The 27514-nt window shown below is 52.8% G+C and overlaps 10 protein-coding genes across 10 annotated transcripts; 3 read left to right on the top strand and 7 right to left on the bottom strand.

Moving 5' to 3' along the window:
- Window positions 1-552: 552 nt before the first annotated feature.
- Z519_00263 (uncharacterized protein) lies at window positions 553-2002 on the bottom strand (the record flags this gene model as incomplete). Its single annotated transcript, XM_016758022.1, has 2 exons — window positions 553-1690; window positions 1764-2002. 2 exons carry the CDS (start codon window positions 2000-2002, stop codon window positions 553-555), a joined length of 1377 nt encoding a protein of 458 aa, XP_016625271.1.
- Window positions 2003-2795: 793 nt separating this feature from the next.
- Z519_00262 (glycerol kinase) lies at window positions 2796-4648 on the bottom strand (the record flags this gene model as incomplete). The annotated part of the gene is made up of 5 exons (XM_016758021.1): window positions 2796-3035; window positions 3096-3262; window positions 3317-4169; window positions 4278-4416; window positions 4500-4648. 5 exons carry the CDS (start codon window positions 4646-4648, stop codon window positions 2796-2798), a joined length of 1548 nt encoding a protein of 515 aa, XP_016625270.1.
- Window positions 4649-6785: 2137 nt separating this feature from the next.
- Window positions 6786-8086, top strand: Z519_00261 (uncharacterized protein; the record flags this gene model as incomplete). Its single annotated transcript, XM_016758020.1, has 5 exons — window positions 6786-7123; window positions 7177-7252; window positions 7326-7681; window positions 7740-7854; window positions 7910-8086. The coding sequence occupies 5 exons, from the start codon at window positions 6786-6788 to the stop codon at window positions 8084-8086; spliced, it is 1062 nt and encodes a 353-aa protein (XP_016625269.1).
- A 1392-nt stretch (window positions 8087-9478) lies between these two features.
- Window positions 9479-10938, top strand: Z519_00260 (uncharacterized protein; the record flags this gene model as incomplete). The annotated part of the gene is made up of 2 exons (XM_016758019.1): window positions 9479-9592; window positions 9646-10938. The coding sequence occupies 2 exons, from the start codon at window positions 9479-9481 to the stop codon at window positions 10936-10938; spliced, it is 1407 nt and encodes a 468-aa protein (XP_016625268.1).
- Window positions 10939-11832: 894 nt separating this feature from the next.
- Window positions 11833-14361, bottom strand: Z519_00259 (uncharacterized protein; the record flags this gene model as incomplete). The annotated part of the gene is made up of 1 exon (XM_016758018.1): window positions 11833-14361. The coding sequence occupies one exon, from the start codon at window positions 14359-14361 to the stop codon at window positions 11833-11835; it is 2529 nt and encodes an 842-aa protein (XP_016625267.1).
- A 1623-nt stretch (window positions 14362-15984) lies between these two features.
- On the top strand, window positions 15985-17742 carry Z519_00258 (uncharacterized protein; the record flags this gene model as incomplete). The annotated part of the gene is made up of 1 exon (XM_016758017.1): window positions 15985-17742. The coding sequence occupies one exon, from the start codon at window positions 15985-15987 to the stop codon at window positions 17740-17742; it is 1758 nt and encodes a 585-aa protein (XP_016625266.1).
- A 2497-nt stretch (window positions 17743-20239) lies between these two features.
- On the bottom strand, window positions 20240-22134 carry Z519_00257 (dihydroxy-acid dehydratase; the record flags this gene model as incomplete). The annotated part of the gene is made up of 2 exons (XM_016758016.1): window positions 20240-22013; window positions 22064-22134. 2 exons carry the CDS (start codon window positions 22132-22134, stop codon window positions 20240-20242), a joined length of 1845 nt encoding a protein of 614 aa, XP_016625265.1.
- Window positions 22135-22789: 655 nt separating this feature from the next.
- Z519_00256 (uncharacterized protein) lies at window positions 22790-24554 on the bottom strand (the record flags this gene model as incomplete). Its single annotated transcript, XM_016758015.1, has 3 exons — window positions 22790-23067; window positions 24105-24336; window positions 24408-24554. 3 exons carry the CDS (start codon window positions 24552-24554, stop codon window positions 22790-22792), a joined length of 657 nt encoding a protein of 218 aa, XP_016625264.1.
- Window positions 24555-24590: 36 nt separating this feature from the next.
- Z519_00255 (uncharacterized protein) lies at window positions 24591-24806 on the bottom strand (the record flags this gene model as incomplete). Its single annotated transcript, XM_016758014.1, has 1 exon — window positions 24591-24806. One exon carries the CDS (start codon window positions 24804-24806, stop codon window positions 24591-24593), a length of 216 nt encoding a protein of 71 aa, XP_016625263.1.
- Window positions 24807-26413: 1607 nt separating this feature from the next.
- On the bottom strand, window positions 26414-27358 carry Z519_00254 (uncharacterized protein; the record flags this gene model as incomplete). The annotated part of the gene is made up of 1 exon (XM_016758013.1): window positions 26414-27358. One exon carries the CDS (start codon window positions 27356-27358, stop codon window positions 26414-26416), a length of 945 nt encoding a protein of 314 aa, XP_016625262.1.
- Between the last annotated feature and the right edge of the window lie 156 nt (window positions 27359-27514).

Below are 27514 nucleotides of genomic sequence, written 5' to 3'. Positions count from 1 at the left end.
CTACAGAGAATATACAACACACCATGTCTAAAGTCCCGCCAACCCGTCTTTTTTGTCCCTTTTTCTCTTCCAAGCTAGCAAAAGTTCGTGTCGAACTCTCCTCTAAATGCCGTTGAGGGCTTCTGTTGGCGCATGTCGAGTACGAGGTACTGACTGACTAGATCGTGCTGCTGTTCCGCCTGCTTGGTGTCTTTCCCGCTGGGGGTGATCCCTCTTCCTTCTAGCCGACTGCAAATCTCAGCACATCATACTGCAACCGTCGAATGAGAGCGATTAGAGGACAACCCATCACCTTGCCATCCTCCACGCCATACGCCGTCTCTATCGCCACCGCCATCGCCATCGCCATGCCCTTGGAGGTTTTGAAACGTTGCGCAGGGCTGCCTACTTTGGTAAAGCCGCCTCAACACCCGCCGTAAGAGTCAAGATGTCAAACTATCACGAGCACCGTGACACAGAGCTGGTGGAGCTGGATGAGATGATGAGGCTGTTGGCCACGGCGGACCGTGACCGACTCCTAATCTCTTTCTGCACTCCCTTCTTGACCCTGCTTTAACACTTTATCTTCCAACTCCAACCGACTTTATACACGCGGGCGGCATACATCAAACAAGCACCCAGCCCCGTAAGTACACCGAGGCATATCTGTGCAACCAGATATCCGCCTCGTCCCCCCCCGTTCGTCGTCAACAATGCCCCTCCGATCGGAGGTCCAGCAAGTCCTGCAAAACTGAACAATGAGAACGCCATACCCATCCTGACACCATTTTTACTCAAGTCGTTGTTCAAACTCGTCACCGTTGTCGGAAAGAGACACTGAAAAGCGCCCGCTGAGAACCCATAGAACGTTGCAAACACATACATGCCGGTTTGCGAATTTACTGCAATCCAGCTAAATGCAAAAAGCGAGTTGATGAAGAGGAGCGGGACCATCGCGTTCAGGGGACCCATGAACCGATCCGCGATGAAGCCCGTGACAAGTCGAACTGGTACAGCGGCCCCGTTGAAGATGATGAGCAAGATCAGTGAGTTGGAATAGCTCATGTTCAGAACGTCGCGACCGAACGAGCCAATGAAATAGTAGGAGAAGAATAGCCCGCCGAAGACGAGCGACATGCCCAGGAGAACACAGACATATGGCACTTCATAGAACGCCCTCCACTCGACAATCGGCCCGGATTTTCGAGGAGGCAATCTCGGACGCATGAATGCCAGGGCCATCGAAAGCAATCCCAGATTCATAAACCCGAGCACGCGAATAGTCCATGCATATCCGATCGTTGGAAGAAGCTGACGCACAAGCACGGGATACACGGCGCCACCCACCGAGTTGCCGGTCGACACAATGGCCACAGCGAGTCCTCGATTCTTCTTGAAATACGTCGTCACAAGGCCCATAGTCGGACAGAAAAATATCCCACTCCCCAATCCTGTGCAGAGGCCTTGCGCAAGCACAAGCTGCCAAAACTCCTTGCACAGACTCGTCATGAAGATGCCGATGACTTGGACGATGGATCCAATCAGTAAGGTCGGAATGAATAACCCGGCGTCCAGTGCCCGACCTGAGAACGTGCTCACGAAGAAGACAATCCACAGCTGAACGGAACCCACCCAAGAGATGGTTGATTGAGATTCGCCCAACTTCTCGGTGTAATAAGTTTGAAAGACGCCAAACGAATTGATGTATCCCCTGGGAAAGGCATGAGCGGTTTGTTCAACCCAAGGCTGCAAAGGGTTCCGGCTCTAGCCGGACATCCACATACCAGGTACAGAAGCAGACAACCCACCCCATGGCGACTTGCAGCCATGCCTTGAAGCCCCCATCTGGAGGGGGCCCGGGATCGACGATATCTCGAGCGCTGAGGCGTGAGGTGATCCTGCTCAGCGCATTGCTGGTGACTTGTTTGAGTTCTGGGAACGAAGTATGTTGGAGATTCTTTTCACCGTCGGACCGGTTCTCTATGACGTCCTTCTCGTATTCCGATATGTTCTGACTCGACATGATGGGTATGTAGTCTCGCGAGCATTGGTCCTGGCTGCCGAGTCTTGGAAACGAGGTAACGAGTGGGATTTCTTCCAGGAATATGCCAAAGATAAGGGAAATTGGGCAAGAGCAGGAAGCAGAGACATTGTTGCATGCAAACTGCGTCTCCAAAGTGTGGCTGCATCAAAAGTTCGTCGCGCGACTGCTGAAGCGGTGGGCTTTTGGGGTAATCAAGTGGTCAACCAGTGCCGAATAGCCGACTCCATGGCGGAAAAATCACTTCAAATACGGCGAAAACTGATGTAATGCAGGGAATCGGCCGATACCGCAGCGCGCAAAGAACCGGCAAACGCGGTGGCTACGACCCGAGTATCAGAGATGTAATGACGATAAATGTCTCGCACACAACTCCGAGCTTGGCAGATCTGGCGCCTGAGAGAACTCCGATGTATGCGCTTTGGGCACTTCGAGATCTTGATGCCGCCGCTTGTGCCCAACGGCAATCAACCACTGGCTAGCCGTGATGCCGTCTGCATCATAACCAGAGCTGCAGCAACGACCCTGTCAGCACCAAGCTCCAAGAGTCGGTCAGTCAAAGGGCGGCGGCCAGATGTTTGCAACGTATGCCGGTCCTGTTGGGACCGGGCTCTTGAGGCAATAAGAGGGTTTCAACAAGACATGTAGCACGATGATGTGCTAGAAAGCGAGGACAGGGGGAAGTGATGCTGTCAATTCTAAGCATCATTAGTGTGGCGGCTTTCCGGCTCGGCGAGCCGCGAGTCAAGACTTAATAGTTCCATCAATCTTCTCTTTAAGACGACCAACCTTTTGACATCTGAACTGCTTTTTCCCATCTCTCAAACATCTCCTTACTCTTGGCTTCGTGCAACTGTGGTTTGAACACAGTGCTACCCTCGACATTGATGTCTTTCAACTCCTCAATGCTGTCCCACACTCCGACGGCCAGACCGGCAGCAATAGCGGCTCCCAGAGCGGTGGTCTCCCGCATTTGTGGCCGCCGCACAGGGATCTGAATCAGGTCTGCTTGTGTCTGATAACGGTCAGCTCCCATCCAGACCTCAAAGGTTAAGTCTACAAGCCTGCGACATACCTGCATGGTCAAATCAGAGTTGCTCATACCGCCATCGACGGCCAGCTCAGCAAGTTTGGCGCCCGAATCTTTCTCCATAGCATCGAGGATTGCTTTTGTTTGGAAGCATGTTGCCTCGAGCGTGGCCCGCGCAATGTGTCCGCGTTGAGTGTAGGCAGTTATACCGTCTGGATGAGATAGAATCAGCATCAAAACTGACGCGCAGAGACCGAGACTCTTACAGATGGTTCCTCTCGCATCATCAATCCAGTATGGGGCAAACAATCCACTGAATGCGGTGACGAACACGCAACCACCGTTGTCGTCCACCGTGGCAGCCAATTGACTTATCTTGCTGGAGGACTCCACAAATCCAAAATTGTCCACCAAGAACTTGACGCTGGATCCCGCCACGGCGATACTGCCCTCGAGCGCGTACATCCGCTTCCCTTCGCCAAAGTCATAGGCAACCGTGCCGAGAAGCCCGTGGGTGGAGAAGACCGGCTTTTCACCGACGTTGTACAAGAGGAAGCAACCCGTGCCATAGGTATTTTTGGCCAATCCGGGCGTAAATCCCTTCTGGCCGACCAGGGCGGCTGATTGATCGCCCAGGCAGCCAGTAATGGGGGTGCCTTTCAGCACACTCAACTCTAGACGTCCGTACGCCTCCGGATCTGACGACCGTGTAATCTTGGGGAAGTGAATCTTGCTCTGGTCCAGCCGGAAGAAATCAATGAGTGACTCGTCGTAATCCAAGGTTTTCAGGTTCATGAACATGGTTCGCGAAGCATTGGTCGGGTCAGATACAAACACATTCTTCTTGGGCCCCCCGTTAAGCTTGTAGACCAGCCACGCGTCAATGGTGCCGAAGGCCAGGATGCCTTTGTCGTAGGCCTCTTTCACCTTGGGCTCGTTGTCGAGAAGCCATAGTAACTTCCCAACCGAAGGATACGTCGACAATGGAAGACCGCAGAGCTCTTGAAGTTGGTCTGATCCCAATCGATGCTTGAGTTTACGGACGAGGGCCTGTGTACGAGTGTCGGTCCACACTATGGCATTGTACAATGGCTCGCCAGTCTCGTGGTTCCAGACGACCTAGATTCCGTCCGCGCGGAAGCGAGTCAGAGGTGGCATTGATTGGCTCGCAAACGAGTAGACAACTGAGCGAGAGGGGGAGGGGGAGGGAGGGAAGGATTGCCTTACAGTTGTCTCACGTTGGTTTGTGATCCCCACGGCTTTGATATTCGCACTTGCGTGGCCCTGGGTCTCCAGGTCCTGGACGGCACCATCGATGCACTGCTCCACCGACGAAATGATTTCGAGTGGATCGTGCTCATGCCAGCTATATGGGAACGGGATCAGAAACATCACACCATCTCGCTTTCCATATCGGTGGCAACAGGGGGCGAAGGCGTCGGGACTTACCCAGGATGCGGATAGATTTGCTTGAATTCCATCTGGTGCGAGGCAATCACCTCACCATTGCGATTGAAGATCAGAAACCGGGTGCTCGTCGTGCCCTGGTCGATGGAGCCCACGAACGTCTCGTGAGAGGACTTGGTGGTGTCGCCCATCTTGCTGCTGATTGTGGCCAACATCCAATCAGCTCGAGTGCAGAATTGCAATGTGAAAGGCTTAGCTGGAATGTATGATGTTGTCGAAGGCAGAGAGCTCGGTAGTTCCTTTTTCTTCTTTTGGGGATGGAGCTCTCGAGCAATGATCAGGTCTTTTCGACAAGCTCTAAAGAGCCGGTGATGAAATCTTTGACTTTCTGGTGGTTCAACTTTCTCGAAGCTATCTTCGGCTCGGCATGTCAGACCCCGAGATGCAGAGACAATCAATCACTGGGACCCGTGCGGAATCCGGGGTTTTCGGGGAGACCGTGGCTTGCCCACGCGAGCTGGGAGAGCGATGTGTCAAAGATCAGTCGCGCTCGAGTCAATTCCGTCCCCCAGACGGCCAAGAATGCCAGAGCGCCGTTGAGACTCTGCTCGATTCAATCAGCGACATGCCGATCCAGGTTCGAGACGCATGATATATGGCCTAGCATCGTCTAGGGGCAAACGGCCGCCACGGAAGAAGCAGAACGGGCAGAAGGCTTGCATGGCGGCGTCAATCCCGTCAACTACGAGACGGCTAATGCACGTCAGGCCAACCACACCTTGATTCGAACGTGAAAGAACAAAGAGGGGGTTGACAAGGCAGCTTTCTTTCGCCCAGCACTGCGAGTGCAACATCGGCACCGGGTAGCGCAGCACGGGCCCAATGCCATGTCCGAGCTCGAGCTTCTCATCCAGGCGGCAGCTCTCGGCAGCTCTGTGGAGAGGCTGAGCTGAGCAACATCAGAAAAGCGTACAAGTATACGAAGCAATAGTGGACGGTCCAAGGGGGACGGTGGCGTTGCTCGGCGTGAGGGAGCAACGGGGCGCCAGAGACTGTCACTCGCTGGTGGATGGGATTTGGCATGCCAGCCCCCTTGTTTCGGGGCGGTCTTGACCAGTACGGGAGCATTCTGCGGGGTAGAATGGCAGCATGATGGAGATACGAGAGCGCTGTCTTGCCGCTTGTTCCTGTCTCTCCTGCTCCGCCTCTGGATTCGGGGGATTTTGTACACCCGATATGACTGTTTCTCGCGGACGGAGGGGTTGCCACGTTCACATTCGAGAGCCGGCAAGTGTCCTGGCGACCATCAACAGGAATCGCTATCACTATTTTAAAACTACGGCAGAGTGCAGACGTGCAGCACCGGCCCAGGCGCTCGGACAGAGATCTAGATCTACCGACCCTAGAGGATTCGACCCCGGCGGTGGCTCTTCTCTAGGTTAAGACGGTACGATACTCGATCAGTCACTCGAGTTGGTACAAAGGCTGCTGATGATTGTGCACCGAGTGGCGATGATTAATCATAAGCAGGCCTCGTACGGCGTCCATTCACGTGGGCAAGCAATTCCCAAAGGGGAAGAAGAATTCAGCAGGGACTGGGTGGCTGGGGGGGCAAGAAAAGAGAAAGGAGGAGAGGAGAGAAATGGCCTGTGGAACGTCAGCCTCGGTCAGACCTCTCCCGAGCTTCTCGTTGGCCGGTTTATGCCTCGCGTCCATTAGCAGACTGACTGTACGGAAAGTCAGGGGGGAGTATGGAGTCTGGACGACACGTTCGCAAGCAGTACTCGATCCTCTGATGCATCCATCGAACGAACCAACCTGGTCCCGTGCCCAGCATGGCCCTTGCCACGCCCATCCGCAAGGCTCCCCAGACTCTCCAGATTTCCAACAGCTTTGCTGCTGACCTCCCCCAGGAGCCCAAGTCAAGTTGACCTGGCCTTCGGGCTTCCTGGGCCCGAGATCGATCATCCCAGTTGGGCCAGCAAGTCTTTCCATTCGTGCGTGATACATGCTTTTTGTACCTCATCACCTCCACCGACTTGGTTCCGCCTGCATGCAACCTCGCCTCTCGATGGCAACCAAATGTCTCCAATCCTCCTTCACCCTGACTGGTTGGTACCCGCCCGCCTCCGAGCTTCGACCTGGTGCTGTATGCAAAATTGCGGTTCTGACCCCGGTCGTCACCACCGCTGGGGCCCCAAGGAAAGTTGATAAGAGTATGGCCTGCCTCGCCCTGGGGAGCTGACTCAAATGGCTCCTCCTGACCAGATTCAGTCCCTCTCGCTTTCCCTCCCTGCGAATTCGTCCAAGGTTCAGGACGCCGGCATCATGGCCCTCGAGAAAGAATCCCTCTCGTCTACTCCTCCTGCCACCCATAATGAGCATGGGGTATTCCACCATCCTCATGAATACCGTCATACCACGGTCGAGGGCCAGCCGGCATACGCGGAACATGGCCCTCTGGTCGATCACAAAGTCCCGCAGGAAGATGTGGTCCAGTCTGAGCCAGATCTGGTCTGGAGCCGGGTCCGGCATTTCATGCGGGAGCCGTTGTCCGAGTTTTTTGGCGTCTTCATCCTGATTCTGTTCGGCGATGGCGTCGTGGCTCAAGTCGTCCTCAGTAACGGCACTAAAGGTGACTACCAGTCGATCTCCTGGGGTTGGGGGTGAGTAGAAACCACTGTCCGCTCCCCCCCAAATTGTCGCTAATTCTGCAAAGGTTGGGCGTTATGCTAGGAGTTTACACCGCTGGCATCTCGGGAGCACATTTAAATCCCGCAGTAACGTTCGCCAATGTATGGACGAAGATTTCTCGAATCTACCACTCAATATTCTAAGGAGATAATTTCGTACTGATTCGCAAAATAGGCAGTTTTCCGCAAGTTCCCCTGGCGAAAATTCCCTATCTATATGGTGGCTCAGACTCTGGGAGCCTTGTGTGCCTCTGGGGTGGTCTACGCCAACTATAAGTCGGCCATTGACGTCTTTGAAGGAGGGGCTCACATCCGAACGGTCCCTGGCTATTCGGATACTGCGACTGCGGGTATATTCTGCACATACCCAGCTGCCTTTATGACCAAGACTGGACAATTCTTCTCCGAGTTCATCGCCAGCGCTATCCTCATGTTCTTGATCTATGCACTCAAGGACGACGGCAATCTGGGAGCTGGAAACCTGACACCCCTGGGGCTATTCTTCGTCATCTTTGGCATCGGCGCTTGCTTGTAAGTTGTGGAGCATTCCGGCCAAAGGATCGGCACTGACTCTTCGTTCCTTCGACAGTGGTTGGGAAACCGGCTATGCGATCAACCTGGCTCGAGACTTTGGTCCGAGACTGATGTCGTACATGCTGGGATACGGCCCACATGTGTGGACGGCCGGCGATTATTACTTCTGGGTAAGATTCACCATCACCCCGGCAGGTTGGGGTTCTTCGCTAACCACTCCCATAGGTGCCTATGGTTGCGCCTTTCTTTGGATGCACCTTTGGTGGGTGGCTATATGACATGTTCCTGTTCACCGGCGAATCACCCGTCAACACGCCATATGCAGGGCTGGCGAGATTTCTCAAGCCGAATCGGGCGACATGGTCGAACACCTACGTGCCGCAGGAAGGCTCAAAGGTCTAAAAATCTTCAAAGGGACTGATTCTCGACTTGGATTTTGAACATGAACTCGCACCAAACACCTCGGCTGGCCCACGCAGAGGGAGACCGCAAGGAAGGGACTTTGGACTCGAACATAGGGAGGCCTCAGAGATGGCCAGAAGTCAACAGAGGTCCAAGACGGGCAGACAAAAAGGGACAATCTTCCAGAGATGTATTTTTAGGTGTTTGATGACTTTGATGAAGGCACATGAAAAGAAAATAATAGCTGGTGTTTGCATACGAGCCTCCTGGGCGCGTTCCAACTTTGTTGGCGTGCCTCGATCCAGCTACTCGGCATTTCGCCCCCGACTTGGCTGGTCTCGTCTCCCATTCCTGTTTGGGACTAGTGCTTAATTTCCCGCCAAACTCTATTCGAGCTCCAGCTTCAATTCAATCCTCACTCTTCCAAACAGACCTCTCGACCCCCCTCCTCCATTCCCCTCCATCCTCCTCCTCCTCGAACGAAGACACCTTCGCACGCGACCGAGTTGCGCCCAAAGGTCCAGCGTCACCGCGGCCGAATGACTTCCCACCTGGCTCGACATGTCCCCCGTTACACCCCCGGTAAGTCGTGGGGGAACTGTTCAAGCTGTCGTTCAGAGATAAACACCACTCGGCTCGACGTCATTGCTGGATCTGGGATATGTATCTTGGGGCGGACGAATCCTGGGACAAGATACGGGCGAACTCCCGGGGTCGGTTATCGGCGAGGCGACCTTAGCCCACCATCTTCGAGAGGAGGGGGTGACATGCTTGCCGGTCTATGTTCGTCGCGGAAGATGGCTTGAGACATTCAGCCTCAATCCTGCCTTTATGACAAGCGCGTTTTGCTCCAAGCCATCGACGGCGACACCGCTCTGTCATTGGCCAGATGAACCAGCCATGGGGACCTAGTGCCATCATGTTGCGTGCTATTGCGAGTCTGGTTCCTCGTGGTGTTTAGCGTCGATCCCCCGACCTCTCGCCAATCTTCAGGGTTTTGCGCCTCGCAGGATTCCCAGCCTCCAATGACACCACGCCTAGTACGGGTCCCGGTCTGAGCAGGACCAACTGCATCGTTGCCATGGCATTTCCCTCTCCACTTCTATACCTGTTCTCTTCTCTTGTTGGTTGACGTGATCTACCCATGTCCCTGACTCTCACTGGTAAGGTCGTGGAAGCGTCAACAAGAGCTTTTCCCAGCGCGCCGATTTCTCGTCTATCGTCGTCTGCGTTTCTTCAATCTTCACCAGCCTCGCTTGTTATGCCGCTCGTCGTGAGGATGGAAGGATCATTATATATGGGTGCTGTTCTTCGCTTTCACCATGGCATTCTTCAGTCCATTCTTTCCACATCTCGTTCGTCTCCGAGTCCCCACAATATCGACATTGCAATATGCGCGTCTCAGTCACCACTTTGGCCGTCCTGGCATCAGCTGCTTCCGCGGCTTATCTCCTAGAAGATGACTATTCTTCCTCTTCCTTTGCAGATATGTTTGACTTCTTTACGGTACGATGCTCCCAACCGCGTGAGGAATTGGCGATGACTAACTTTTGGCAAAGGGCAACGATCCGACAAACGGCTATGTTAACTACATCTCCTACGACCAAGCTACGAGTTCTGGCCTATACCAAGCCGACAACGGGACCGTCTATATGGGCGTCGATTCCACAAACGTTGCCTCCGGTCGTGGTCGAGACAGTATTCGGCTAAGCACCAAGAAAACATACAATCACGGCCTCGTTATCCTCGATCTTGAACACATGCCAGCAGGCGCATGCGGGACATGGCCGGCCTTTTGGATGCTGGGGCCGGATTGGCCAAACAACGGAGAGATTGACATCATTGAAGGAGTCAACAGTCAAAATGCCAACAACATGGCTATGCACACGAACGCGGGATGTTCGATTACTAGCACAGGAGCTTTCTCCGGCACGCTCGAGACGGATGACTGTGACACCAATGCTCCCGACCAGGCTACCAATGCCGGTTGTGCCATTCGCAGTCAAGACACTAGCAGCTTCGGCAACGGTTTCAACTCCAACGGTGGTGGTGTCTACGCGACCGAATGGACGAGCGACGCTATCAGCATCTGGTTCTTCCCCAGGAACAGCATCCCCTCTGATATCTCAAGCGGCAGTCCCGACCCATCAAATTGGGGTCTTCCCCAAGGCCAATTCGCTGGCGCTTGCGATATCGACGAGCACGTCAAGGACCAGCAATTGGTCTTTGACGTCACCTTCTGCGGCGACTGGGCGGGCCAGGTATGGTCCACTGATGCCACTTGCTCGACCCAGGCATCGACTTGCCAGGATTTTGTGCAAAATAACCCTTCAGCTTTCCAGGATACGTACTGGCTCATTAACAGTTTGCGGGTGTATACCGAAAACGGTGCCGTTGCACCACCTCCGACCTCCACCGCGACCACTCTGTCTACAGCTGTGCAAACAGCCACTCCAACCGAATCAGTGACAGCCATAACCCCCTCAGCCACGACGTTCTTCACACTCACTTCCTCCAGCGAGACAACGACTTCAACGGAAAGCACGTCAGTGACCAGCCTGTCGAGTACCCCGGTCGCAACTACTCCAAGCTCTACTCTGTCTACGGAGAGCTCTGTCCCAAAGACTTTGATCACTAGCACTCAAGCGACCACAGCTCCAGCTGCATCCTACACCTCATGGCCTTCATCTGGATCCTGGAGCGGCGCGCCTTGGAGCACCGCCACCAACGGCAATGGTGGATGGGCCGGCTGGAATTGGGGAGAGAACGGTGGCAACTCAAACGACTGGGGCAATGGAAATAACGGCAACGGCGGTGAACGGGGAGGCCGTGTCGGGAATGGCTGGAGATGATTTTTCACCGAGCGACCGCCCGGCCGAACATCAAAAACGAGACGACCGACTCACTACATGCAACATTATTCAAACTCCAGCAAAAGGGAAGGATACACAGTACTTCCATATGTGCATACGACGCGACGACAACAGCATACAACGAGAACAAATGAACAAATGAATCTATACAGGTAATACGGAAATGGAAATGGAAATGGAAATGGAAATGGAAATGGAAATGGAAAAAAAGGACGAATGGCAAGCAAGCCAGCAGCATAATGATCGGGAAATGATAATAAAAACGGACCAACGGAACGACACAAAAGAACGGCATTGAGATACCCATGGGAAAAACACAGATGGAGCACGCATTATAATTAGGGAGATATTCTTCTGGCCATTTATGGAGGAGTTTCGGGCATTGCACATTGGACATATACGGGTACAATGCGCCTACCTACCTTGATAGCAGGCAGGGTAAAATTGACGGGTTTGGATTTTTATGGGTTGGGTTGGATGGATGCTTGAGCGCTTTGAAGTCTGTCTGCAGACTTGGTAGTATTTACATTACTCCGTACATAGGTACTGCGGATTGGGACATGTCGATATCTCCCGAAGTGACTTTTTGTCATAGATTCCCATACAGTGGTACAGTAAGACCCCATCAACAACACCATCAACATCAAGACCAAGATCAATCCAGTTCAATGTAAACGCCAATATCATGGCCTACCGGCTCCGTCGCTCCAGCCGCGGGGCAAAATAGAGTGGACTTTTGTTGAGCGTATCCTCCCCTCCCTCCCTCCTCGTGTCACAAACATATTGCCCAAATCCCAGGCGCACGCTGACTATGTACCCTTTCATTTCCCGAGCTAACCAAGGGTCCCAAGAATCTTTTCGCGTCCATCAGAATCAGGGGATGACAGGCGCATCCACCCCAAACCAATTCCACCCCTGATCCAGATCCACACCGCTCTGTCCGAACGGGAAACTACCGAATGGGAACCCGGGAGCCACGATGGAGCCCAATCCACCCGCAGCCACCGAGGCATTGAGGTCGTTTTGCGGCGTCGTCCCAGAGTTGTTGTACGGACTACTCTGGCCCGGTAGAGAATGTGATGGTTGCGGGGTGAAACCCGATCCGGACGAAGATATGCTTACGCCTCCCGCCGAGGGAAAATCGGTGGGTGGTTGGGGTGGGAAGGCCATGAAGGAATCAAATGTAATGAACGGGTCGTCGCCTGTGTCGGGCCAGGCTTGATCGAGTCCTGGCGCGATGTAGTTTGTCGACTCGTAAACGGGCGGTCGACGGGCTTGAGAGTATTGCACTGCCTGTCGGTCGATTGTTGTCGTCAGGGGTGACGGCTGCGTGCTATTTGAAGCTACTGACGGTGGAGTTGGCAACCCTGTGTTAGCGGATACACCGCCCGCTGGGACTGTCGTGTTTGCGGGCGTCTCCTGCGTGCGCTGCACATATGTGCCTGGTTTGATGGGGACGAAATGCTTGCCTGTTCCAATGGAGATAGTGCCAAAATAAGGGATTGAGACTTGACAGGTTTCGCCTCTGCATTCTTTGGCACCATCGTCATCGCAGCCCTGGCGGACACGGGCGAGCATTTCTAGTGCTTGAGCGCTTTGTGCTGCGACAACACCTCCGGGTTCTTTGGCTGCGTCTTTCAGCAGAGTGATTGTTTCGTCGATGAGGTCGGAGTCCTGCTGGTCTTGCTCCAGGTCCGTCTGTTGGGCGTTGTTGCCGCGGTGTTGTTGTGAGTATCCACACAAGTTCAACAACAATAACATGGCCCCAGTAAAAGACTGGAAATCAATCAATTTGCAGATGAAGGGACCCACGGCCTTGTTAGTTCGTAGGGCCTTATAGACTCGAATCATTTCTCGTGCACCGTCCAAAGCGGCGGCGTGAGAGTATTGATATCTCTTGTCGGTAGACGATCGGAGCATGAACGGCATATGCAGCATGACTTTTGCTTGGTGATGGAAAAACTGCGCCTGTAACCGATCGAAATGATCTTCAACCGCACTACCAGGAATAAGGTCCGTTGCCCACCAACTAGGATCCTGAGTGCTATGCAGTTCCTCCAGTTCTTGATCAAGCCTTAAAGTCGCGGAGTAACCCATGGGGACTACACTCTGGTTTCGATCGATCATCTTGGTAATTATAGGGAGCATTTTCCCTACATAATGTTCACCATCGTTGACCAGCGCCGGTCGAGGTCCAGATACGGGGATGTAGGGAGTGACAAAGCTTTCACTGACAGAATATGGCAGACCTAGCAGCAGAGATAGATATCTGTCACCCAACACAAGATGACACCAGATATTGACCGAACGCTGATAATCCAGGGACGTCTTGTCCGTCTGGGCTGCTAACCTGTGAATGCCCAATAACTGGGCGAAGGCGAGGGCGCGGTGAAATAGTAGCCACGCGCGTCGAGGCCGCCCCATATTGACATGATACTTGGCTTCGAGCATCATGCACTCAATGCCATCAAGGGTGGCTGCAATCTCATCATCTGAAGTGATCAGCTTGTCGACTGTAGCAATATATCGTTCCATCAGATCAGCGGGCTCCTCTTTGATTTGAAGTCGCGACCAATTGAAATGGCCCGGTAGTTGGTGAATACTGATTGCGATACAAAGCATGATCTTGGCCAATTCGGCCGGTTTCTCTGATCGCAAAGAATGCGAAACAGATTCTCTGATGGTTTCACATCGACTATCGGTAATTTCGGGGAACATCTTTCTCCATATCGTCCACCATTCGTGGGATTGTTCTAGAATAATTTCCAGGTCACTCGCGGACGGAAGCAATTTATTCAAGGCTGCCAGAAGTGTTTTGGTTTTGTTGTACTGGGCTCGTGACACCACGGGTTGGCTCTCTTTTCTCTCAATGACGGCATTGTCAAACAGTGTCAAGGCTGGGGCGTCATCTCGCAGGCCGCCCGGGAGAACGATGGACTCTTCGGTGCTAGCATTTTCCTGTCGCAAAGAGCTCTTGAGACTTTTCAAGACTTCAGCCGCCTGCGCATCGAGCTGGCTTTTATCGGACTCCGGAGCGGAACTGTCACCGTGGGCACTGGTATCCTTCTCCGGTAAACGGTTCAGCACCTGTTTAACAAGGTCTTCGAGCTGGGACACCCTTTCCCTCAAACTGTACGATGACTGCTCCGAAGTGGACTGCGTGTATGTGTGGATGTCCCCGTGCTCTTGATCGATACAGGTCGAGCCTCTAGCGTAGCACTCGTTGCATACGGCAGGCCTCCCAGGTTCGAAGTTGCATTTGATCTTTCTCCTCCGACACTCCAAACAACTCTTCGTTCCCTTCCGCATCTTCTTCCTTGGTGGGCCTTGATTATGGTCGAACCCAAGGCCGGCCGCATCAGTATTGTATGGTGAAGTGGACATGCTTCCAGTTCGAGACATTGCGGTCAATACAACGGAGGTCCGCTCCGGAGAGACGAAGAGGAGGAGGGTGGTTTGACCGGCGTGGATACGCAGCAGGGAAGATGGGTGGGAATCCGAGACTGCGCAGTTGATCCTAAGAGGGCCTGACTCAGGTTGGTCTCTAAAAGCCTCGCAGTTCTAGAGTTTGACTGCTGGCGAGCCTGGATTATGATGTAGGTGGATGATCTGGGAGGACACTTGAGCAATGAGCCATGCTTCTAGAATGTCATTGTAGGGCAAAGATGGTTGAGAGCAGATGAATAGTAAGCATTTGGACTGCGCTGCCTACTACGCACAATAGCCGGTCCAGGTCAAGGGACATTATCAACACATTTTGTCTGACGACAGGGGATTCCGCCAAGTTGATGGGAGAAGCAAGAGAAGTCAGCGACTCGCTTTTTGTCTGACAGACAATTGGTCTTTTCATACCATAACAGGTTTAGCCTCATCAGGTGACGAGATTTCTCTTCTCGTCTCATATTTTCATCTTGTGGCCACTTGCAACATTCACGTTCTTTGCCCTTGTGGCTTACCAATCCTGCCATACTGATGAGTCCAATGCTTTTTGTTTCTTTGGTGTCGAAGTTGAGGGGTCCAGCCAAGGTTTCGTCCGACCGACGTTTCGGCCGGATTACGAGCGTGGGCGTTTACAGGCCGGCATTACTAAGGAATCCATCTCCACTCGCCAATCGATGGACAAAGGCAACGGTTCCACCTTAATCTCCCTTTACACGAATCTTGGAACGCAAAAAATCAAAATGCCAGATGCCAGAGTGGTAATAATGCACTCGGGTTCGTATCTCCGATGTGCGGCTAGGTCCAGGTAAGGCAACTATGGTTCGCTACACGACATAACGACATCATCTCTTCTCGGATCTTCGAGGCTCGAACGTTCCGGCATATTCGACGCGCTGAGAGAGAAGGCACACGCTATTCCAGCCTCGTATAGCGTGTGTCACATCCAGTGCCGATGCGACCATGTGGGCGGCTCAAAGTTTTCGACTTTCCTCTTTGGAGCCCATTCTAGAACGGTGAATGTGACTTTCCCCTTCGATTTTGACGGCCTGGCTGTTGCCTGATCTTCGGGAACTTTATCAGGAAATGTCACCGCTTCGGATGGCGGATCAGAGCCTTACCGAGCTGAGTCTTGACCTCTCAGGGGCTGTTATTTCACCACAGCCTTGTCTATCGGTGGAAAGTTGACGCCAACATGTGCCCGACGACGTATCTCCATCAAATTTTAATCGTTTGATACGATGCAACTGGGTGCTATGATTCACTCCCTCCTTTTAGCGAGTCCACATTTTTTCTCTCTTGTTTCCTTGTGTTGTGTGCTTTGTTCATCCAAATGGTTGAAACACGGACGAATTCGCTTTCCTCTCTCGAGTCGTTGTTTGTGTGAATGCTCGGGCTGGCATGACCCTTATGCCTATACGACGTTGATGCTGGTTGTTCGCAGTCGATAGGCTGTTGAGTTGGATACATATATCACCGTAGCCCTCGACCCTTCCACTGTCTCAATGCAATCCTCTTCAACAAACTCTCGACTTCCCCCCTTTCCTCGAATACCTTCTATTGCCGTTGTCCTCAATATCTAGAGCAATGGCGACCGCTCCAACCTCTCAAAGTTCGGCCTCAACATCGACAAGTGATCTCTCCAAGCCACCATTACCGATCAGTGAGGATGAAAAGCAAAAGGACGAGGTCGATGTTACCATCCGGCACAACTCCAATTCCCCCGAATCGATTGCAATTGAAAAGGCTGTCATTGAGAAAGATGTTGATGGCGAGAATCTGGGCCGCGAAATCTCCCGCATCGACACATCCGACTATCCTTCAGCTTTCCCTCTAGCTATGATAGTTGTGGCACTGGCTTGCAGTATCTTCCTCGTGGCATTGGACATGACCATCGTGGCCACAGCCATCCCTCGAATCACTGACCAGTTCCACTCTCTTGACCAAGTGGGTTGGTACGGAAGCGGATTCTTCCTGACCATCGGCTCCTTCCAAGCGACATGGGGAAAATTGTATAAATATTTCCCTCTCAAGATCTCGTATCTGACAAGCATCTTCATCTTCGAACTGGGATCTCTCATCTGCGCTGTCGCCAACAATTCCACCACGTTGATCGTCGGAAGAGCCATTGCCGGCATGGGCGGGGCAGGCATCGCGTCAGGATCGTACACCATCATTGCCTTCTCCGCACCACCCAAACAGCGCCCTGCTTTCACCGGCGTCATGGGTGCTACGTTCGGTGTGGCATCTGTCATCGGTCCCCTCTTGGGAGGTGTCTTCACAGACAATCTCACCTGGAGATGGTGCTTCTATATTAACCTTCCAATCGGCGGCGTTGCTTCGGCCATTATTTTCGCCTTCTTCCGCACTCCCAAAGCGGCTCGTCCTCAAGCCGCTCCTTTGAAAGAGAAGCTCCTACAGATGGATTTCCCGGGGACATTTACCCTCATGGCTGCCATCGTGTGCTACCTGTTAGCAATGCAGTGGGGTGGAGCGACCAAACCCTGGTCATCTGGCTCCGTCATTACCGTCCTGGTCCTCTTCGGCGTCCTCATTATCGCGTTTGTCGTCATCGAGTACTTCTCGGGCGACCGCGCCTTGCTACAACCCCGTCTCCTCAAACAGAGAACAATTGCAGCTATGTCTGCCTATATCTTTACCGTAGCAGGCGCCTTCTTCATCCTCTTGTATTACCTGCCCATCTACTTTCAGGCGACCCGCAACGTCTCCGCCGCTAAGTCTGGCATCGACAACCTCCCGCTTGTCCTTGGCGCCTCGCTTCTAACGGTGTTCTCTGGCGGCCTTCTGACGGTATGGGGCCAATACATCCCTCTCATGGCATTCGGATCGATCCTCGCCTCGATCGGCTCGGGACTAATCTACACCTTGGAAATCCACTCTGGGGCAGACAAATGGATCGGGTATCAAGCACTCGTGGGCATCGGGCTCGGGCTGATCTTTCAGATCCCCGTGATCGTGGGCCAAGCGATCGTCAAGCCCTCAGACCTCAGCTCCGTTTCTGCGATAATCCTGTTCTTCCAGACCATCGGCGGCGCGGTCTTCATCTCCGCCGCACAAGCCGGGTTCACGAACAAGATGCTTCACGAACTGCCCATCAAGGCACCGAACGTGGACGCAAGCCTGGTGCTTGCGACTGGCGCGACAGACCTGAGGAGAGTGTTTGACGCGAGCGACATCCCTGGCATCCTGGCCGCATACATGGACGGATTAAGGGTGCCGTTTGCGATCTGCATCGCGTGTGCGTGCGTTACATTTGTGCTGAGTTTCACGCCGCGGTGGGAGAGTATCAAGGGGAAGGTGAGGATGGATGGGCCTGGTGCGTAAGCGAACCAAATAGACACGCGGGATGGATTGGCTAGCCCTGTCTTTTCAACAGTTGGGTTTACTAGGGCCACAGCTCCCTTACTCTTCTCAATCTGAGCCAGGTTCATATGTATGTCCTGGGCCGGCGGTTTGCATCTCTGGCGTTGTGTGTGGATACATTTGCGTGGGACGGAATTCTGCTTATGCCTTTTTGCCTTGGTAATAGATTACGATGCCAGTGCATGAAATTGGTACCGCCAGTACTATAAAAAAGAGTTTACGATACTAATTCCCTCTTAATGGCAACAACGTATAGACTTTTTTTTTAAAAAAAATAAATAAATAAATAAATAAATAATTTGGTATACGTCGTAGACTGCGCAAGAAATAGATCATGGTCACCGGGCTTTGACAAGGTCTGTGTCCCTTCCTCATATTGAAGCTCATTTCCATTGGAGCCATGTAACCCTTCCCCCATCATCATCATATCATGGCCTAAATCGATTCGGGATCAAGGTATCGCATGATGATCCTACCGGTTGACCAAGCATATCGACGATCCAAAAGCCGAAGGGTTCGGAACGGGTACGCCTCGAAGCCGAACCACAATCGCTTTGAAGGGCCAATGCTTTTCAAGAACTTGACCGCATTCCGATGCGTTTGGTTCATCGGTCCATTGACGAAAACACGCCACGGCATTGATCTAGATTTCTAAGCTATCCATTCATTCGCATGGGCCGTTTCATAAAATCCTGACGCGCCATACGAAGCTCAGTGATGATGCAGAGATTTTCAGAGAATCGATTGGGAAGAGGCCTCATTCCTCCTGATTTCAGTAATGGGAATGGGGATGGGGAATGGGGGAGGCTATGAAATGTGGTTCAGGCCGATTTCGAAGACATCATCTGGACAAAGGACAACCTCGAGCGTCTGGGCGTGAACGAGAAGACCAACCCATATCAAGGCTGTGAGGATGCGTCAGAGGCAGCGAACGTTCTGCTCCCCACATGATGATGTTCAACAAGTTCGTTGACCCCGAGGAAATCCCCGACGACGTCTTCTGCGTACGTCGATGCCCATTCGATCGGAAGCAATATCCCGACACCAAAGTCTTATATTTAGGACTGTCATTATACACCGGAAGAGAAGGCCGACTTTATGGCCTTTTTGGGCCGAGGGCAAAGGCAATCTCATCCGAAAGGATACTCGGGGCAATATCATGTGGAACTCGAAGTAGATAAGGAGCTTGTACCACCCTCGACTCAGACCGGCATCCTTTACCGCCGATAAGGTGATTCACCTCCTTCAGCATAAACACCTCCTGTAATACATTGTTAGACGGCATTATAGAGAGAACGCTGCTATGCAAGGGGCGTAGGACCGCGATGGCCGCCTAGCTCTCGTCTTTATACCGAACCGTCTCTATCGAAATCTTTAACTGATGTCGACTTAAACGGCAATGGGGCGAGGATGGGGGAGGTACAATCTCGACAAGAGCTAGTGGCGAGGCTGTACGGTGCGAGAGGACTCTGAGAGAGGGTGGTTTAAGACCACCACGATCTATGGTCGAGTGCGTGCTTGGATGAGGTTGAGGAGATCACCGAATGCTGTCTTCGCCTGTTGACAGGGTCGCAAGAGCGCCACTGGGGCACACCCCTTGAGACGCTAGGCGCTTCACCAACTGCACAAACTGCCTCAACCTCGTTGTTCCTGCAGACCTGTGATAGGATGGCGACGGAATCGTCGGTTTCAGGAATGCTCTTATGGCTACAGGCCAATGTATATATAAACAGGCAGAGTCTCTCTGAATAGCCAGGGGGACAGAACACAATCAACCAGACAGATCCACAACTCGACCTTCGTTCAACATCACCCTTGTAACGGCGTGATTTTTGTTCCTAGTCCTTCATAGCGGTCGAGCAAAAGCAGCCAGTGGCGCCCAGCCTAGTGCAGCGATCATGCCCGAAATGGCAGACCCGCCGCCGCCTGAACCGAAGGCGGCCAGTAATATCCTTTACAGGGTTAATAAGAAGTACTTGTACTTGTACCAAGTAGGCAATACATAAAGAGGCTCGTCACCCACCCACCACCATCGAGAGGCCGTCGACCTCGAGTGCATAAAATCATTCAACACCGGATGGGGGACGGCCATCTATTCCCGTTCACAACGGGACCCTGAAGAACCCTATGAGTCCTGTAGACACACTGTCCATCATACATTCTCCCATGCCATAAACCGCCACACCATGGCCACCACACACTCACGATCAACCCTAGAGAATGATTCCCGCCCCATCCGTTTCTTCATCGACCCTGGAGCTCAGCCACTACAATTATCGCACAGCACGGAGCACGCTGTTGACCAGTGATGTTGACATGGGAAATCATTCCTCAGACTATCGGCTATGCTACTCGGATATCCGGCTCAACGTCTGATCCTGTACACGTTTCGATTTTCATCAACCCCCCTGTCAAACTATCTTGCCTCAGAGATATCAATCCCGCCAAACATCTCTCCTCAAGCATGTACATCCAGCACCTCCCTGTCCGTGATACACCCGAGGCTGGCGTCACTCACGAGTTTGGCATATTTTGCCAAAACGCCTCTCCTATACCGAGGCTCTGGCTTGTTTGCCTTCCATTCCTCCCGTCTCTTTTGCAATGTTGCTTCGTCCACCATCAGATCCAGCGTCCTGCTCTCGGCATCAATCACAATCTCGTCTCCGTCTCGCACCAAGCCGATCGGACCCCCTTCCATGGCCTCGGGGACGATATGGCCAATCAAAAACCCGTGCGATCCACCGCTGAACCGTCCGTCTGTGATAAGGGCGACGTCTTTGCCTAATCCGGCACCCATGATCGCCGAGCTGGGTTTCAACATTTCAGGCATGCCCGGTCCGCCCTTTGGCCCCTCGTAGCGAATGACCACCACGGTCTTCTCACCTTTTTTGATCTCACCTCGTTCGAGAGCCTGGATGAACAAATCCTCTGCATCGTAGACTTTGGCTTTGCCCTGAAAGCGTAAGCCTTCTTTGCCCGTGATTTTGCCCACGGAGCCGCCTGGCGCGAGACTCCCCCGCAGGATCTGGATATGTCCGGTCTTCTTGATCGGATGAGAAAACGGCTTGATGATAACTTGGTCCGACGGGAAATCTGCGGCGGATTCGACGTTCTTGGCCAGCGTTTGGCCCGTCACGGTCGTGTGCGTTCCCTTGACCACTCCTTCTTTGATCAGGAATTTTAATAGGGTAGGAATGCCACCGATGGCGTGGAGGTCGTTGAAAACATATTTCCCACTCGGCTTGAGATCCGCAAGGAATGGAGTCCTGTCACTGACCGCCTGGAAGTCGTCGATGGTGAGCTTGATGCCCACCGCATCAGCCATGGCAATGAGATGCAGCACCGCGTTGGTTGAACCACCGGTGATCATGACCACAACCATGGCATCTTCAAAGGCCTGGCGGGTCATGATGTCGCGTGGCTTTAGGTCGAGTTTGAGCAGATTCTTGATGGCGCCTCCGGCTGCTAGACACTCGAGTTGTTTCTCCTTGGAGGCGGCCGGGTTGGATGCACTGCCAGGCAGTGTCATACCCAAGGTCTCAATGGCCGAGGCCATAGTGTTGGCGGTGTACATACCACCACAGGCTCCACAGGCCGGAATGGCGTGGCGGATGATGTCGAAACGCTGTTCCTCATTGATTTCACCCGCGATGAATTGGCCGTAGGCCTGAAATGCCGAGACGATGTCAATATCCGCGTCATTCTGCGTCCTCGCACACCCGGGGGCTATGGAGCCGCCATATACCATTATCGACGGTCGATTCACTCTGCCCATGGCCATGACCACACCGGGCATGTTCTTGTCGCACCCAGGAATGGAGATGTTTGCATCGTACCACTGACCTTGCATGACCGTTTCTATCGAATCGGCAATGATCTCTCGTGATTGCAGACTGTAGCGCATGCCTGTTGTACCCATTGATATTCCGTCCGACACGCCAATCGTATTGAACTGCATAGGCTGTAGTCCAGCATCCGCCACGCCCTTTTTGACCACGTTGGACAGATCCAGCAAATGCATGTTGCACGGGTTCCCGCTGTACCAGACGGACGAAATTCCCACTTCAGCTTTGTTCATGTCTGCTTCAGTCATGCCGGTCGCATACAGCATCGCCTGTGAGGCGCCCTGGGATTTAGGCTGCGTGACATGGCGCGAGACTCTATTGAGACCTTCGGTTTCTGACGAGCTGGAGGGGCCTGCGTGGCGAAGAGGTGACGAGGAGAACGGGCGACTGCCAGTCGGTTAGTGGTGAAAGATCAGGGCGAAGTGCAGCGAGCATACATGGTTTGTCTGCCGAGTGTCAGCCTGGCCTGCCTGAGGCGGAGGCTTCTGAGAGCTGCTGAAGCTTTCATATTGAGCTTCCGTGACTTGAAGAGCTGAGGGGAGAATCGAGACCAGGCGCATTGACCTCTCGACGAGGCAAGAAAGGACTAGAAGAGGCGATAGACAGGTCACACTCTTCCACACCCTTCGAAATTCCCAGCTTCACCTCAAAGTAGAGTCAACTCCTCATCCAGACCCACAGCAGAAATCCAGTTTTCCCCAGGAAACGCAGGTCCGTAAGCGGAGAGGCTCGAAAAGTTCACTGCCATCAGCCGGAGCCAATCGGAGTGGCGGGAATTCAAACAGGGCCGGGGAGCCTAATCAACCTCCGAAACCGCGTGGTGGGAGCCTCGCGCAGCAGGGCGAGCTTCTCTCAGCCTCGCACATTGAGCTATTTCCCCACGTCTATAACATTCATAACAAGTGCACGAGACTTCACTCGCGAATAAATCTCAATCATCAAACAGCTGGGAAAGGCCTAGCACCCATTACATATGCTTCGCGATCTCTCCAGAGCAAACTATCGCTCCTGTGGGCAGATTCGAGATCCGGATCATTGAACAAGGCCAAGGAGCGCGCAAAGAAACCCCCTGCCCTTGCATGGTGACGTCGCCTCCAGGCTTCAGACTGCAAATGTCGAAGCCGTGCTGTACCAATGATGAGACCCGCACTCAATCTCTCAGGTCATAATCTGGATTGAAGCAGAAGCTCAAAAATGTCAAGAGCCAGTGGCTTGCAAGATTCGAGGACATTCGTTATGCGATCTGCCTCGTGTCCCGCCACATTTTCTTCAGTATGTGACACCTCCTCCACCGCTGCCGCCGAGGTAAAGTCTTCGAACTCCAACACTTCGCCGTCCCAGTCAATCGGCGATTTGTGCATCTCAGGGTCGTTCGATGACTGGTCTTCATGCTCAGGTTCTAGCCCAGATCGCTCGGTAAGTCCTGCTCTGGTGAATGAGTCTAACGCGCGTTAGGACTGCGCGTGGACTATCGCTAGGACTTAGTCACAAACAACAAGCGGGAAGTGCTTTGTATGGCTTTGCTGTGGCGGAGGCAGGCATAAATATGATAATAGCCTCAAGATTTGACATCAAGCGACAGGGATCTCCGGCGATGGAATTCATGATACTCTGCTCAAAAACTGTAAAGAATGGCACTCTGTCAGCACTGTAAACTGTTCCGCACTCCCCTCTGCCAGCCCATTTTGGTTTGACATGTGACTAGACAACTTCTCCCCCCTTTTTGCTACCACTCTACCTGCCCTGCACAGCACAGCACAGCCACTTTGCCTTGTTACAGTACGTTGCCAACCACGGCAGTCAAAGTCAGCAGGCGTTAACCGAACAGGGGAGGCTATGCTTACGAATCTTTCGCTGATCTAGGTCGTCAATGTCAACCAGGCCATCAGATAGCTCATGAAGCAAAAGGGCTAATACTGCCCCATTCTGAGCCTACGGTGAACGCTCCTGATCCTGGTAGCCGATTTTTAAGCGCGTCAATTTGAAGATGCATTGGGCATGACAAGCTGTCCAATATGCTTGGTTGGCAGCGGTATCATTGCTGGCTTCGGCGTGCTCCCGGTAGCTCAGACATCACATCCACTCTTCTTTCCATGACAATATGCAGACCTGACCTTTGTTGGCCCATTACTTGTGATGGTGTGTCTCCACATAGCGAAGGTATATTGTAGGGCTGCCTTCTAACAACAAACTCTGGACTTGTTGCGTCATTACGTCTCGAACGTCCTCTCATTTTGATCCACATCTCATCTGTGCCACTGCATGCGACCATGGTGCGAATCCACCAAGTGACACCCCGATGGTATAATTCTTTCCTTTCCTTTGTCATAGCTGGCGATGTGTGTGACAGCACGCGGTCTGTCGTTGGCCATGGGACTACATCGTTGTTTGGTTCGCAACCTTCAAGCCGCATGGTCAATGAATCGTGTCCGAAGAGGCGTTCAAGGAATTTTAGCCATCCTTGGGCAATCTTCTCACAAGCCACACCCATTTTGTGGAAGGGCCGTTCACATCGCTTGTCAACGTTCACTGGTGTCAGACATCCCCAAGCACGGGCCCTTGTGGTGGGTTGAGAAAGTGGTTTCATGATCGACGATGGTGGTGCGACTTCCGGATACTTGTTCACGTTTAGCTCTTCACCAAGGTCGTGCTGCATACCGGAACCAGGGTAAGTCTCAAACACCCCGAACAGCTCCTCGCCTTTGATCATCTGAACCTCCAATAAAGCTCTGAGTAGCGGTGGCGCAGCAAGATCTAGCTCGAGTGCGAGCACTGCCTCACGATGGTGAAGACTAGTGTGAAGACGTCCCAGTATTTCTTCAAAGGCAAGTCGGCTTTTTGCTTTTCCAAAAGTGCAGCTAGTAAGTCCAGAGCAGCTTCTTCACTGGCAGCTTCTGGTTCCTTCGTAGCTTTCTTGAACGCGTACATTTCCTTGAGCCGGCGATCATGGATGGGCACAAGACACTAGATGATCGTGATCACGATCTCGGTGTAAAGCTCGTCATCGACGTGTAGGTAGCTCTCGAATGCGTCTGTTGCGAGACAGCTTCGGTAGAAGCATTGAGAGTAGGCGAGATCATCAAAATAAGCCAGAGAATTCAACCATCTCCCAGAATTTGCTGCTGGGAGGAAATTCCATTCGCTCCATTCACGCTCTTCGTCAACTTCATACTTGTTCATAGTTCGATGCAATTTTCTTTGGCGCTTCGAGAATCCTCTGTCTGGACAGGAAACAAATGTTCCAGGCGCTTCTGATGGTAGCATTTATATGCACACGTCAGTCGCACCCAGCCGTCTCTACCAGGGCTAGCACAACATCGCCTCTCGAGATAGTAGCCCCTGGCGTATGAGATCCCGAACATGCGATATAAATACTTTCCCCATCCTTCGCGAATGTGATGATCCATACATTCTAGTCGCTCATGATAAATTTCAATCATGGTAGTCTCTTCAGTGCGACAACCTCTTGTCCTCGATGCCCGCTCCCGGGGAGTGAGATTCCCGATCTTTTGGGTGCTTTTGTGCTCGATGTCGGAAAACGCATTTAGACATTCGAGCTCCTAAGCACAATAGTGAAGAATCCGATCTCGTCGAAAAATACAGGCCTGATGCCGTTGATCAACAGAATGCGCGTGATGTTCTCCAAGCTGCCTCCAATTCGCAATTGAGGGTCAGTCTACAAAACACTTTCGGGATTGCCGCATCTCGAGAAGGTTAGGAACAACTTGATCTTAGGACTGCACGAATCCAAACCATGAGGCTCCAGGATCACGATATTGTGTACGAGGGGATGGCCACCAAGCACGCAGAAGACATCAAGAGCAGAGGAAACATGTCTGCATGGTGGAAGAACCTCCATAAGATCGTAGGGTTCAAGATCGTCGTCACGGAAGCACATAATCCGAACCTGTCGACAACAAAGGGATTCGGTCGGTGGATTCTGAACCGGTTCTGGACGCGTTGGACAATAGAAGGAAGGGAAGGAGGTCGCCATGTTTCGCTCGATGAGACAAACACTACAAACATGCCGAGGCCTGAGCGGCTTCTCGGCTCCTGCCGCCGAATTACTCCGTCGAGTCCGTCCTCCACACTCCCATGAGAGTCTTACTGCCAACACCTTCGAGACATGCTGATCTCAGGATTACTGCGCATTGACCCGACGCCCATTTCTAACAAGCCTTGGATACAGCATCATATGGTGCAGGACACTGAATTTGCGCTCTGTCGACACAATGCATTTTTGTGAACTTCTTTCGCCCCGCGAATAGGTCACTCTGATTGGCGGAACAATGGGCTTTTGCGCAAAGGTTGCTTTGACTTTGGGATCTCACAGCGCCGCAGCCTTTGCGAGAGACACGACGCCGAATATTACTCCTCAAAGCGGCTGACGAGCGAGGCGAGGCGGGCATAAAATGTGCCTTTGCCGTCTTGATGATGGGCATGATGCATCGTGCTCGCCAAATGCGGTTCGCGGAAAGTCAGAGGATTTCCAAGCCTCCAGGATATCGGAGTAGACGTACGAGCACTGGTACGGATTCTCGAAGGGCAGAGAACAGTTCCTCTTTGGCCAAACAAGGAATCTTCCATTCTCGGGTCGACCGCGGGACGAATACGCATAATGGAAGTAAAATCAAAGGAAAAAAGAACTTTTGGGCAAATTTTCGAGGACCATCGATGAAATTGAGGATCGGTGCCCATATTAAAAGATCCGCAAGGGAAAGCTCTTGTAAGTAAATCGTCGCCGAGGCGGCAATGGGCGTCGTGTAACATCCAACATATGAAGTCATTTATCCTCTTCTTCTCCCGCTGCTGCTGCTCGGTCTGGCCGTCGCGCTGGCAGTTCCCGGGCTCAGCCTAGTCGCCTCCTCTGTGGCCAACGCGGCACTCCCCTTTTGCCCAACGCCCTGCGGGCCACCTCTTCCCTTCTTAGCCAACTCCTTCGCATGTCCTGCGGTGGTCAGACTATTCCAATAATAAACCACCTGCGCCGCCAAAACCGCGTTCAGCACAAAACCGGCGATAAATCCGTATAGGATCAGCTTGTCATCCACCTCTTGGATAGTAGTGTAGATCCGACTGAGGCTGCCAAACAAGTAGTTGAAGACGGCAAACGCCGACAACTGGCCTGTTCCACCCTGTCTGTAGATCGTGAGGATCTGCGGCAGTTTACTGGCGATGCTCAATGCGCCAGCGCCCGCTTGCAAGCTGGTCATTTGCGCGTCTGAGACAAGTGTGTCCGAGACCATCAGCGCATAGACCGCACTGCCAAAGGCGGCGAGAAAAGCTCCTGCCTGGGCACTCTTCTTTGAATACACCAGGATCAACACGCTGATCACCACATCCTGGATAGCGATGAGAGCCGTCTCGCCGTATGTGCTGAAGGGGAAACCATTGCGCATGTTATACGCCAGGGTAATGACAAAGCTGGCTGTTTCCAACAAGTAGCTTGTGAACGACAATCCCTCGGAAGATTGGGACTTGACGAGTTTGATGATTTGCGGCACTTTCACGACCGAGGCGGCCGTGATAATCACAATGCCCAGGGCTTTTGAGATGGCCAGGGATACGCATTCGGGATGGGAGGCGAAGTCGAGGTCGAGGAGGAGGGCGCTGTGGCAGCGTTCGCCGAGGAGGCTGATGGCTAGGTCATTGATTGGCTCAGGTAGGTTGCGAGTTATAGGAATCAGGTATGGTTTTAATGAGTCAAGCACAAGATCCTGAACTTGCTCCATGACGAATGCTCGATGCGACTCGACAGGAGGAGTGGTCGAAATTCGAACGATTGGAGATGGGTATGTGCTGCGGACGAGTGAGGAACAATGTGTTTGTTTATGATGCCAGGGTGGCCTGGGTGGCCCCGACACCGACGTAGATGCCGGGGACACGTG

The sequence above is a fragment of the Cladophialophora bantiana genome (assembly GCF_000835475.1).
Source record: "Cladophialophora bantiana CBS 173.52 unplaced genomic scaffold supercont1.1, whole genome shotgun sequence".
Lineage (NCBI taxonomy): Eukaryota > Fungi > Ascomycota > Eurotiomycetes > Chaetothyriales > Herpotrichiellaceae > Cladophialophora > Cladophialophora bantiana.
This window is presented reverse-complemented; position numbering and strand designations above follow the sequence as displayed.